The 13804-nt window shown below is 35.1% G+C and overlaps 1 protein-coding gene across 2 annotated transcripts in view; it reads right to left on the bottom strand.

Annotated features, from left to right (window-relative positions):
• The window catches only part of dlgap1a (discs, large (Drosophila) homolog-associated protein 1a), an 86151-nt gene extending 75591 nt beyond the window's left edge, over positions 1-10560 (bottom strand). For both annotated transcript variants that reach the window (XM_056476633.1, XM_056476642.1), the window contains exons 1-2: positions 9523-10560; positions 1505-1716 (exon numbers count right to left, since the gene is read on the bottom strand). In XM_056476633.1, the coding sequence (XP_056332608.1) occupies positions 1505-1716; positions 9523-10515 (1205 nt within the window). In that variant the 5' untranslated portion in view covers positions 10516-10560. The remainder of the gene's footprint in view (positions 1-1504; positions 1717-9522) is intronic.
• Positions 10561-13804: the final 3244 nt, after the last annotated feature.

Here is a 13804-nt window from a genome sequence, read left to right as displayed (position 1 = left end):
GGAAATAAGGATTTAGTTTTTTTTTGTTGTTGTTGTTGTTGTACTGGCTTACATTTTTTTTTACAGTAAAGTATGATCTTGTTTTTTCTTTTACTTTGAACAGTGATGAAGCTATATTTCACACATCTATCTTTTGGGGTTTCTGCAAATAAAACATAACCATTATACCCAAAACCAAAAAGCTCCTTATAAAAAATTAAAAGTAATATTGCTGTAGTTAAAGAAATAGAAAGAAAAGAACAATTTTGTTTTTATATGGAACTCAGTTTCAGTTAATTTTAAGTTTTTTTTTTTTTTTCAGATGTGTCTACATTTTCTTCAGACAGCTTGATGTTACTGTCACCTGCCATTTCAGTGAATCTGAAAGCAGGAATTATTGTCTCACTGAAATGGGCTCGTGAAAGAATAATGTAATGGGGCTGAACTGCATTTAACATTTTCTTAAAACCCACATTTTTCACTACTGAGTAACATCTCATTCTCCCAGAGCTGAGAACACTAAAATCATATTCCATCTATAAATAAATAAATAAATAAATAAATAAATAAATAAGTAAAACAAAGAAATAATATACAATTTACATATACAGACATACATATATCATTCTATATTTATAATTCTTTAAATTATATACAATCCATTTATTTCAGTTCATTTCATAAGTAAAACTAACATTCTTTTTTTAGTAAAATAAGTATAATTTGGCCTTTTTTTAGGTAGGTTTTTACAGGTAATTTAAAAAAAGTAAAACCTTTATAAAATAAAATAAATGTTGAGTGTAAAAAAAATATAAAAACCTATCAAAACATATTACCACATATTTAAGAAAAATAAACTTAATTACTTTCCTTCAGCTTATTCATTTTTTAAAAAATGAAAAAATAAATATTTTACAAAATAAAAAATTTTAAATTATCTAAAAATTAAATTATTTTAAAACTAAATTATCAAAAACTGAAAACAAACAATTAATGGCAAAAATTTTGCCCTCTTATGATTTTTTAAATTCTTTTTCAAATATTTCCCAAGTGTTGTTTAATGGAGCAGAACATTTTCACAGCATTTCCAACATTTTTTTTCTTCAGGAGAAAGTCTTATTTTTTATAGTTTTAATTTTATAAATTATTTTTTTAATTTGTTAAAAAAAAAATTTACGGTCAATATTATGTAAATACTTTGCCCAAATAACCTAAGTTGCTTAGATAAACTAATAAGTTAAGCTATTAAATCGTACATCAATCTGATTAATCATATCTTGTAAACAACTAGTAAATTATTATGTGATTATGACAAAGACAATACTGAAATAAGGAAAACAACCAATTTAATATGCTTTTATTTCTATTATACAATCATTTAATGTTTATTTAAATTTAAATAACTTTGTTATTCTTATGATTTCAATTTTAGTAATAGTATAATAATACCTCTCCATCAAAATTACAAGTAAACTTTTCCAATCTGAGTATGAAAACACAGGAAACTGTGGGTGTCTACACTTACTTTAGGGTGGTCATCTCAGTGAGCGATGGCTGTGTGGCTTTGAGGTAACTGGCCCGTCGCGCCTGCATTTTTGGCGAGGGTTTGGGGCTGCCGTCTGAGTCTCCACTATCGTCCTCCGCCATTGCCTTGACGTAGCTGCCACTGCGCATGCGTCTGCATGGGATGTCCTCATCTTTGCCCAGCGGAAAACCACCCCACTCATCCTGAGGGACCTGACGGGTGAGAGGCGACACCACGTCACAAACCTTCGCCAAAACATGCATGTCAGCATCCAAACACACGCTCAGCTCCACAAACACACACACACTTCCAGAGCTAATTAATGAGGCTGCCGGTGTGAGCTGCTGTGATTATACTAATGACGCCTCCCTGGATAGTTGAGCATCTGTCTCAGTGCTGCTCTCCCTGAACCAAAAAAAAAAAAGTACAATTCTGGACTGTGTTTTTACAATTCAGACCGACAAGGAAAGCCACTTAGTTTTCTGAGGGTAATCGGAAGCTAAATTAAACCTTGACAAATGCTCATTAAGACTCCATTAGATAAAAGGATGGCTGCTTTAATAAAATATTAAGCATGCTTTGTGTTAAACCACTACTTGTAAAATGTCTATGAATTGTGGCAGAGCTCTTTTGAAGTTGGCCAAGGGTTGAAAAAGTAAAACACTTTTAAATTGCTAATTTGTTAGGGCAGCTTATGCGTTTTTTGCAATATACAGTTGAAGACAGAAGACGGAGAAAAGAAGATGGTTTTTTAAACACATTTCTTAAACATAATAGTTTTAGTAACTCATTTCTAATAACTGATTTATTTTATCTTTGCCATGATGACAGTAAACAATATTTGACTAGATATTTTTCAAAACACTTCTGTACAGCTTAAAGTGACATTTAAAGGCTTAACTAGATTAAATAGGTTAACTAGGCAGGTTAGGGCAATTAGTAAATTAAATTAAATTAAATTAAATTAAATTAAATAAAATAAAATAAAATAAAATAAAATAAAATAAAATAAAATAAAATAAAATAAAATAAAATAAAAAAAATAAAATAAAATAAAAAAATAATAAATAAAAAAAATAAATAAAAAATAAAAAAATAAAATAAAATAAAATAAAATAAAATAAAATAAAATAAAATAAAATAAAATAAAATAAAAAAAATAAAATAAAATAAAAAAATAATAAATAAAAAAAATAAATAAAAAATAAAAAAATAAAATAAAAAAATAAATAAATAAATAAAAAAAATAAAATAAAATAAAAAATAAAAAATAAAAAATAAAATAACTACATTATGCCAGTGGATTTATAGGATAACTTTTTGGTTTCAATAGTTTTATTTGATTATTGACCTCAAAAGCAGGCTTGAAGTTACACAAAATACCTGCTAAACACAGTTGCATTGGAAAGCACTGGAAACAACTAATAATTTAACGGCATGGCCAATTTTAGATTCACATATCAATAATACATGGTGTCAGTGCTTAATTTGTAAATTGCGAGGTCCCAGAATAAAGTGGGGTGACGAATCCGGCGTGTGATTAGAGAAGGGAGAGGTAATGGAGCATTAACACAGTAACTTGGGTCAGCCAACTTGAATAAATAATAACTTCCATCAGCATTTTTGTAAAGTGTGCTTGCACTCCATAATAATGGGTGATTTTATTTATACTCCAAAATTTTGCGTGTGTGTGTGTGTGTTTGTTTTAGGGAGGCTTCATTATTTATGTACGCCTGCTCCTGGGACAGGACAGGCACAACAACAGGGGTTGTAATGACTGAATATTTTGTACATAGAGCTGAGCAGTCTTTTGTAAAGTTCTTTTGTATTTCTCTGTGACACCAACCACTCGCATTTGAGGGGGCTGTTCACATATTGCATCGGTTATTTACTCATGTCATTATTTCAAATGTAGGCATGGAACAAAGGAAGTTCAAAGGAAAGAAATTCAAAGAACAATCTTTATCTTTCACAAAATGTCCAAAAAAACTGTTTGATGTTATTGCTATTTACCTTTATTTCATATGTTTATTATTATTTACAGCCTCTCCCCTAAAATTGAACATCACTTGTGTGCAGAAATCAAATATCAGTTAATCAGTGTCAGAATGTGAGCAATGAAAATGACTATAATCTAATTCCAAGGCCAAAAGTCTCTCAAGCTGACACAGAGCACACCCCGTACACATCGCTCTACATAGAGGTTCATTTTAAGGCTTGAAAACAGACTTTCTCCTGGCATGGAGAGAAAATCCCACTTTGAAGAATGTGACTGTGATAATATGAATGAGCACAGAGCTTGTGTTACTGAGGGAACGGCTGGCCTTGACGTCAGGAAGAGTATAAAAGGCAGTCAGAGGAAGAATGAGTGCAGTAACACCGCATCTTTGCCCACACACTCGCTCACAGAGCCGGAAAGCACAGAAAAAAACTGGCTTCAAACACACAGGCAACACCCACACCAGACCTTCAGCCAAGTCCAGTCTGATGAGCAGAAAACGAGGATCAGGGCTGGGTTCAGTTCTCACAGCAGATCCAGCAACGCTTCATCGTTTCAGCAGATGAAAGGTTGTGAGCTTCCAGAGATTTCGGTTAATGTCTTTAGGAGATCTCTGTTCTCTGACTGCTGTCATCTGTTCTGTTCTGGAATTTAGGGCTGCATACAAATTTAAGTTGGACAGTGAAAGCTGTGATCTAATTACATACTGAAATTTCCAGCAAGGTTCATTCAATATTTGTCTAAACACTATATTGTGTTATGAATTAAATATACAGTGGGTACGGAAAGTCTTCAGACCCTCTTAAATTTTTCACATTTTGTTATATTGCAGCCATTTGCTAAAATCATTTAAGCTAATTTTTCCTCAATGTACCAGCACCCCATATTGACAGAAAAACACAAAATTGCTGCAGATTTATTAAAAAGAATTAACTGAAATATCATATAAGCTGCGCCCCAAATGGCACACTATACACTATTCACTCATGCACTTACACACTCAACAGCATAGTATATGTATGTAGTGTCGTCCCAAATGTAGCACTAATGTTTTTTTACAAAGCGAAAATTCAAATCGTTTCCCTGATGACGTTTGACGATTGCCAAATCAGTGAAATAAATGACCAAACTATCAAATAATACCTGCCATGATTATAATCGCATTCACCACCAGAGGCGCTATATTCACTCTCGTAGCAGAATTTTGCTTTCACCATCCAAAATAAATAAAGTTATGCAACATGTGCGCCCGATAGCTCCACCTCTTCAGCTACATGAGCAAACATGCGGTAGTTGAGTGCGTGAAGTGTCCATCATTCCACACTTCATTTTACCGGCTAAATGAGTGCATCATCCGGGTAATTAAAGTGCACTTATTATTTTTAGAGTTTTCAGTGTGAACACTACTTTATACACTATTTATACAAAATGGCGTAGAATAGTGCATAAGTATGCGATTTGGGACGCACATATATTCCTAAGTATTTAGAGCCTGCTGTGACACTCATATTTAACTCAGGTGCTGTACATTTCTTCTGATCATCCATGAGATGGTTCTACACCCTCATTTGAATCCAGCTGTGTTTGATTATACTGACTGGCCACACACCTTTCTATATAAGATCTTACAGCTCACAATGAATGTCAGATCAAATGAGAATCATGTGGTCAAAGGAAATGCACGAAGAGCTCAGAGACATAATTGTGGCAAGGCACAGATCTGGCCATGGTTACAAAAAAAAAGGTTCCTAAGAGCGCAGTGGCCTGCATAATTCTTAAATAAAAGAAAACCCCCTGAGCTGGTCGTCCAGCCAAACTGACCTATCAGGGGAGAAGAGCCTTGGTGAGAGAGGTAAAGATGAACCCAAAAGTTCACTGTGGCTGAGCTCCAGAGATGCAGTCGGGAGATGGGAGAAAGTTTTAGAAAGTCAACCATCACTGCAGTCCTCCACCAGTCGGGGCTTTATGGCAAAGTGACCACCTTTGCTAAAATAACACCTGAAGGATTCCAAGATTCCAATATTCTCTGGTCTGATGAGACCAAGATAGAACATTTTGGCCTTAATTCTAAGTGATATGTTTGAATAAATCCAGGCACTGCTCATCACCAATTCAATACAGTCCTAACAATGAAGCATGGTGGTGGCAGCATCATGCTACAGGGGTGTGTTTCATCTGCACCGACAGGATAACTAGTTGAAATAGAGTGAAAAATTAATGCGGAATGTAGGGATATCCCAGACAAAAACCTTCTCCAGAGTGCTCAGGACCTCAAACTGGGCCAAAGGTTTACCTTCCAACAAGACAATGACCCTAAGCACACAGCTAAAATAACGAAAACGTGGCTTCACAACAACTCCGTGACTGTTCTTGAATGGCCCAGCCAGAGCCCTGACTTAAACCCAATTGAGCATCTCTGGAGAGACCTAAAAATGACTGTCCACCAACTTTTACCTTCCAACCTGACATAACTGGAAAGTATCTGCAAGGAGGAATGGCAGAGGATCCCCAAATCCAGATATGAAAAACTTGTTGCATCTTTCCCAAAAAGACTGTATGGCTGTATTCGATCAAAATGGTGCTTCTACTAAATACTAAGGCTCTGAATACTTAGGACCATGTGATATCTGAGTTTTTCTTTTTTAATAAATATGCAAAAATTAAAACAATATGGGGTGCTGAGTGTACATTAATGGGGAAAAAAATAGAAAAAAATATTTCTGCAAATGGCTGCAATATACTGTAACAAAGAGTGAAACACTTAAGAGGGCTCAATACTTTCTGTGACCACTGTGTGTATGTGTCTATATATATATATATATATATATATATATATATATATATATATATATATATATATATATATATATATATATATATATATATATATATTCATACATACAGTTGAAGCCCTCCTTTTAAATATTTCCCAAATGATGTTTACAGAATGAGGAAATTTTCACAGTATGTTTGATAATATTTTTTCTTCTGAAGAAAGTCTTATTTGTTTCATTTCGACTAGAATAAAAGCAGTTTTTAATTTTTTAAAAACCATTATAAGGTCAAAATTGTTAACCCCTTTAAGCTATATTTTTTTTCAATAGTGTACAGCACAAACCATCGTTATACATTACTTTCCTAAATACCCTGACCTGCCAAGTTAACCTAATTAACCTAGTTAGGCCTTTAAATGTCACTTTAAGCTGTATAGAAGTGTCTTGAAAAATATCAAGTAAAATATTATTTACTGTCATGTAAATAAATCATGACAAAGATAAAATAAATCAGTTATTAGAAATGAGTTATTAAAACTATTATGTTTAGAAATGTGTTGGAAAAATCTTCTCTCCATTAAACAGAAATTGGGGGGAAAAATAAACAGGGGAGCTAATAATTCAGAGGGGCTTATAATTCTGACTTCAACTGTATATTCATATTAGTATTCTCACACAGCTAGAAATTTACTCATGCTCTCAGCTTCCTGTTTACCAAATATGGGCTTCCTTGTGAATGCATTAAATGACTGACAAAGCATTCTTACCAGCAGGCCTAAGAATCAGACTGTAGAGAGAAATTACAAAAACTGGAGCAATTATAGAACTTAATTTAAGAATCAAAAGCAAAACTGGACATGCTAATCAGCTAATGTAAATACATTCCATCCTTATGGTCACTGTGTTATAAACCTGCTTAAATTTCTCTCAATACCAAGTACGAGAACTCAAGAACTAGCACATACACACACATGTACAAACTGTCAAATGAATATAGCTGTATAAAGTCCATAAAACCAACAGGATAATGCTAACTTGACATCCACTTGCTGAAAGTATAAAGAGTCTTTTGCACAAAGCTTGAGAACAAGAACATCGCAGTGCAATGGCCTGTCAATCACGGTTACGATGGCAACTGGCGGCCAGATTTAGCCCAGAAGAAAGATGCCAATTATTCTTTGTATTGACAGAGCATGATAGAGAACATGTGAGACATCCTGCCAGCTCGATTTAGCCTCTGAATTAGTATGTGGCTGCCCACGTGCAAACTCTGATTCACAGCCCGCTGCTGGTGGCCCTTAAGATCTTTTCTAGTTTGCTCGTTTAAAGCACGCGTAGCGTAACAGGTTATACCTCATTTGTCAGTTCACTCGAAGCATACAGTCTGATGTACAAGAGGAACGGGAACACCTTCAAATAATATCTCATATACACTGAGTTCCCACACACCATAACTATATCTGACACAGTGATTAGTATTGTTCTAAAAAACAAATACATACTTTTAAGGATGTAGGGATTATCTAGAAACAAATATTCCCTATTTCTATACCGTAATTATACATCTCAAATGTATTCAAACATTTTTTTTTTATGTTTTATGAAAAGCTCATGTGGTTTTTCCTCAAGGGTATACAACGTAATGCAAACTGAATTTAATTGCAGAGAGAGCAGCCACTGACTTGAGCTCTTGGAGTTTCAGTGAAAGCTCATTAATATTCATGACCCTCCCAAATATGGTCAACCAGGTATTTCCATCCTATTGGTTAAATTATAAGGTTCTAAATGGCTAAAACGATTTTTCTGAAGATTTTTAATTTGAACTTTCTTAAGCCATACTATATATCACATAACCTGTCTTTTTATAAAAAAAAAAGATTCTTGGCCAGTTTGAAATCCCATTCATGAATGGAAAGGGAACCATCTTCTTTAATTTAACATATGTTACACAGTAGGCTATGTTAGAACGCTAATTGACTAACAGCATGCTTAGCTAGGAGTTAATTGGTGGCCAGTTAATTAAAAGCGGCCAACTAGCAGTTATTCAAGAGGAATTCTTACTTTTTCAGAGTCTAATTAGACCAACCTGTTTTTATGTAACTGGTATAAAGCTAGAAGCAGCATTAAAAAACTATCAAAACAAAACAAAAAAAGAGAGGAAAATAAATAAATAAATAAATAAATAAATAAATAAATAAATAAAACAAAATAAATAAATAAATAAATAAATAAATAAATAAATAAATAAATAAATAAATAAATAAATAAATAAATCTGATTTTAAAAAATCAGCTTGGCTTATCATTTTTAAAACATGACAGGTTGTGCAATAGGGATTATAACTGACCAGGCACTACATTTATAACTACAGTACAGGACCCAGGTGATTTGTAGATTAACTTTAAAGTTTAACCATGCTAGATTGAAAGTTTATAACCTGCACCTGTTGTCACGGGCAGTTTAAAGCATTCAGGCACAAAAAATGATAATGTTTGTAGTTAACAAATATTAATTCCATTTCATGTATACTGTACAGTAGAGACTATGCCGTGTTACATTTTATTCAATTTCTGTACCTGAATACTGAGAGACTCCACAGAAAAACCTAAAGCGCTGTTCATTTGATTAGTATTTTTGTTCTATTGTGTTTATCTACACCCTACAAAATCCCCATAATCAGTCTAATACAAAATTCTTTCCAAAATAGAGCCATTCAGTTCATTTGGTAAATTGTTTTCATATCACAGCATATATTGCATAAAACATTTTCAAAAGTCTATAATGCCCTAATGCCTAGCTTGTAAAATTAAGCATATTATGCAACCTGCCAGAGATCTAACTGATGAACAAGATCTATTTTCTTCATGTATATCCACAAGAACACTGTTCATCAAGTCTGCTTCATCCAATCCCACCACCCACACACACACACACGGACACAGACACACATACAGCCCAACAAAATAACAACATTCCTGGAAAACGTTGGTCAAAAAAAGTGATTTGTCAGGTTTAAAGAGGGAAATAATACCAGTCAGAGAGATCGAATGGATCCAAACAGATGCTTGTCAGCTAAACAGAAAGTAAGGCAGCTAGTGGGTTGCACTTACTTCTCGGAAGAACTCAAATCAAAACTGGAGGCTCTCTCCAGAGGTGGAGGAGGAAGAGGAGGGGTGGTGGAAAGGTGGAGGTGGGTTAAGGTGAGCATGTGGGTGTAGGGGAGAATCGAAAAGCTTTTTGCATACCTGCAAGAATTGGCATGATCGCTCCTGCTGACAAGCCTCTGCTTTCACTAGAGCCTTATCTACATTTACCGAGGCCTTCTGGTAGACTTGACGTGCTCTGCTCACCGTGAGAGAGGACGACCACGAGCTCTTCTTCACGAGCTGTGAAGCGTCCACGCTCAGCGGGATGCTTGTGCACGTCGAGCACTTGCCCAAATCGTTGTTGCTGCGCGAGTTTTTAAGCGCTTGATCATTGATGGTGTTGTAAGCCTCCAGGAAGTACTGGGACTGGGACTTGTCCGGGTGACGGCCCATGGTCATGACACCCGGTGGTCCGTGGTGAAACAGGCAGGCCTCACGCTCCAATTCATCTGAACTCCAGTAGCCAGAAGGCGGTGTCCGGTTCTTGGGCTCCGCCGACTTGCAGCGTTCCCGGCTCTTGCTGCGCTTGCGGTGCCGAATTGCAGGAGGTTCTCCATCGGGGCTGGCCTTTCCTCCATTGATGCTGCCCTTGCCATGGCTGTTACCATGGTGTGGGCCCTCTAGTGAATGGGACTTGGTGAAGAGCTTCTGAACTGAGTGCACCAGGTGTCGGATTCGGCCAGGACTGTCGCTTCGTTGCTCCAAGGCTGCAGCGGCTCGCTTGTACTGCAGTGTGTGATAGCCGTCCCGAGGCACTGGGAGTTGCCGGTCGAACTGATCCAAAAGGGCAACAGGGAGCCGCTGTTGGCCCTTGCTGGCTGGAACCCCTCCGCCAGTGTAGGGAACCACAGCCATTTCATCCTTCAGCTCATGCTGGGAGCTGTAGTGTCGGCGAGGGAAGGTCCCATAAGGCACCACGCAGTCAGGCTGGTAGGGGCTTCTCTGGGAGTAGTACGAATGGTCCACCGGGTGGGGGTTGTCGATCTGGCTGATGAGGTAGGGTTTGTGGTCCAAGTGGTGACCCATGGACTCAAAAGAGGGGTCACACGTCACCACGTGGTGGTGGCTGCGGCTGCCGGATAACCCTTTCATCACAGAGATGGAATCATCCAGCAAGGGAGTGGAGGCATCCACACGTGGTACGGCTCCAAAGTTACCTGAAGGTCTGCAGGAAATACATAGAAAGACACAAGTAAGCATGAGTATACAGTGTCACTGTTTTCATGTTTTTTTTTGTCTTTCCATGGGTCAATTACAGTTTAAATTAATTTAAAAATAAAATTTTAAATAAAAAAATTGACATATAAGGACATATAAGGTCTTCTATTGTGATGAACATTTTGTGGGGTGGGTATAAAGCAAAAATGTCAGTACAAATGTTTAAATGCAAAAACCTCTAAATACTGTTTGTGATTTTCTTCTAAAATTAGCATTTTTTTCAGACTCTTGTGTGTAGGCTCATAAGTTTTACTTTTATAGTGATGAATAAGTTATTGTCATTGCCTTTAAAGTGAAACATTTAAACATAAGAGGCAGAGAATCATTTTAAGAGAAAATTTCAGAAGGCATTTAGAGGGTTTTGCATCTGAACTTTTTAACTGTTCTCATATCACAGTTATGCAAGTGTCACCAATAGGAGTAAATGAATCCAGATTTCAAATTATTGTATATCACATATATAGCTTTTCAAATGACAATTTGTCAAAATAATAAACAAGGGGGAGTTGTGGCCTAATGATTAGGCAATCACAATACACTGGCAGGAATTGAAGATGGGGGAGTAAAAGAAAACCTCTCTTCATACCCAACTGAGGTGCCATTGAGCGAGGCACCTAACCCCAATTGCTCTCCGGGTGCTGGAAGCAATAGTTGCCCACTGCTCCAGGTGTATGCTCAATGTGTGTGTGTGTTCTCACTCTTTTGTGTGTGCATATGGATGGGTTAAAAGCAGAGGACCAATTATTAGTAAGGGTAATCATACATGACAATACTCACTTCATTTGACTTAATATTGTAAATCATGTTTTTACAACCAAATGAAATCCAACATGAGTGGTAAAACATTTACATGTTTTAGGTTTTTTAATACTCTTTTTACTCTGTGACCCCTTTATCAGTAACAAACAGCTCAAAAGCAAATCTTGTTCATCGAAAAGTGGAATCTCAACCACTTAGCACAAGACAATATGCACCCTAACCTAACCATGCAGAGCTGATCCGATCAAATACCCTGTTAGCTGAATGAACATCTGTGTCTGACATTACCCAGTAACAGTCAGGCTTTCAAAATGCCTTTTGTGTCTGACAGTACTTGAAAAGATTATTCAAGGCTGAGAAGTCTTGACATACTTTTCTGTTCTTCTCAGAGGGAGGGGAAGAAAGCTGAAATTCAGATGACAGACAGACAATGTAAAAGGGAAAGTAGCATGGAGAATCTCAGCAAACTTGCCCTCCAGCATATTCAAGAGGAACTATGGCTAAAGAGTTGACTTGCAATTATTATTATTATAGGTTGCCAGTTTGATTCCTATATAGAGAATGTTCATGCAGTACATACTGTACATGCTACAGATCAATCACTGCTCTCAACTGACAACCTCTTCTTGTTTTTTTAAATGTTGTATTGCAAATGGGGGTGACACGGTGCCTCAGTGGTTAGCACTGTCGCCTCACAGCAAGAAGGTTGCTGGTTCCCGGCTAGGCCAGATGGCATTTCTGTGTGGAGTTTGCATGTTTTCCCCGTGTACGTGTGGGTTTCCGCCAGGTGCTCCGGTTTCCCCCACAGTCTAAAGACATGAGGTATAGGTGAATTGAATAAACTAAATTTGCAGTAGTGTATGTGTGTGAATGTAAGAGTGTATGGGTCTTTCCCAGTACAGGGTAGCAGCTGGAAGGGCATCCACTGAGTAAAACACATGCTGAATAAGTTGGCCATTCATTCCGGTGTGGTGACCCCTGATTAACAAAAGGACTAAACCAAAAGGAAATGAACGAATACAAATGAATAATGGCAAAACAAGTCCTTTATTATTGTCTGAATTTGAATTCTAAATTGAATATGAAAATAATAATTGATATACAGATTCTGTTGTAGCTTTAATCGATATTTTAATATTTTTATTTGACAGCTTAATTTGACAGTTTTCTAAATGACCAATTAATTTCTCTGAGAAGCTACTTCTTATCGGGATACTTACAGTTAAACCTACCTCTTTACTTTTAATTCTGACTGCGTATATATACTTTTTATGTTGGTATGAACCTTTAATGGACAATTGTGGAATTTTACTGTTACTTACGTTTTGGCAAAACATCTTAATTTAGTAAAATACTAAATTATTTATGAAATTATATATGAATAACATTAAAAAAAAAATCATTAATTCAAAGTACCTAACAAAGACTTTATGTCTTTACATTGTTTAAGCCATTTGCAGATAAAAAAATAAATAAAAATAAATAAATAATTAAATTATATATATAATAATAAAAAAAAAAAAAAATATATATATATATATATATATATATATATATATATATATATATATACAGTATATATATATATATACGGTATATATATATATACGGTATATATATATATATATATATATATATATATATATATATATATATATATATATATATATATATATATATATATATATATATATATATATATATATATATATATATATATATATATATATATCAGAATCAGAAAGAGCTTTATTGCCAGGTATGTTCACACAAACAAGGAATTTGTTTTCATGAAAGAGCTACTACAGTGCAACAGGATTACAGAGACAGGACAAAAAATAGATAATAAGTATATTTAAAAAAATAGAAGTAAGCAGTGAATGCAAACATACAAATTGACAAGTGTATGTACAGGTATATTACCATATACAACGTTATGAGTGCAGCTGTTTTTATATATATATAAATTTGGCAACACTTTGGCAACTGTAATAACTAGCTCAAATAGTGCAGTACTTATTGCAATATATATTAAGGGGCCTTAACTGATGTAATTTGGTACAATGTACTTATTGTGTACATACATGTTTTACATTGTACTTATGCTTGATTAAATTCTAATTACATGTGTAATTAATTTCTGTAAGTACATTTATAATTACACCACTGACCTATCTCTTACCCAACCCCCCCCACCCCCTTTAAACCTACCAATACTACCTAATCTACCCTTTTCCTGCCTCTGCAACACCCTTATCCTAAGTGTTCTGCAATGCATTATAAACTTATTGAGTACATTGCATTTATATTTTGATGTAAGCACAGAGTATTTAACACCACTTAAAACAAAGTGGGACCGATTTTTCTTTTATGCTAAAAATAATTAAAATATTAAGAAAGGATC

The sequence above is a fragment of the Danio aesculapii genome, chromosome 2 (genome assembly GCF_903798145.1).
Source record: "Danio aesculapii chromosome 2, fDanAes4.1, whole genome shotgun sequence".
In the NCBI taxonomy this organism is placed as follows: domain Eukaryota; kingdom Metazoa; phylum Chordata; class Actinopteri; order Cypriniformes; family Danionidae; genus Danio; species Danio aesculapii.
Note: the sequence above shows the minus strand (reverse complement) of the source record. Positions and strands in the feature narration are given on the sequence as shown.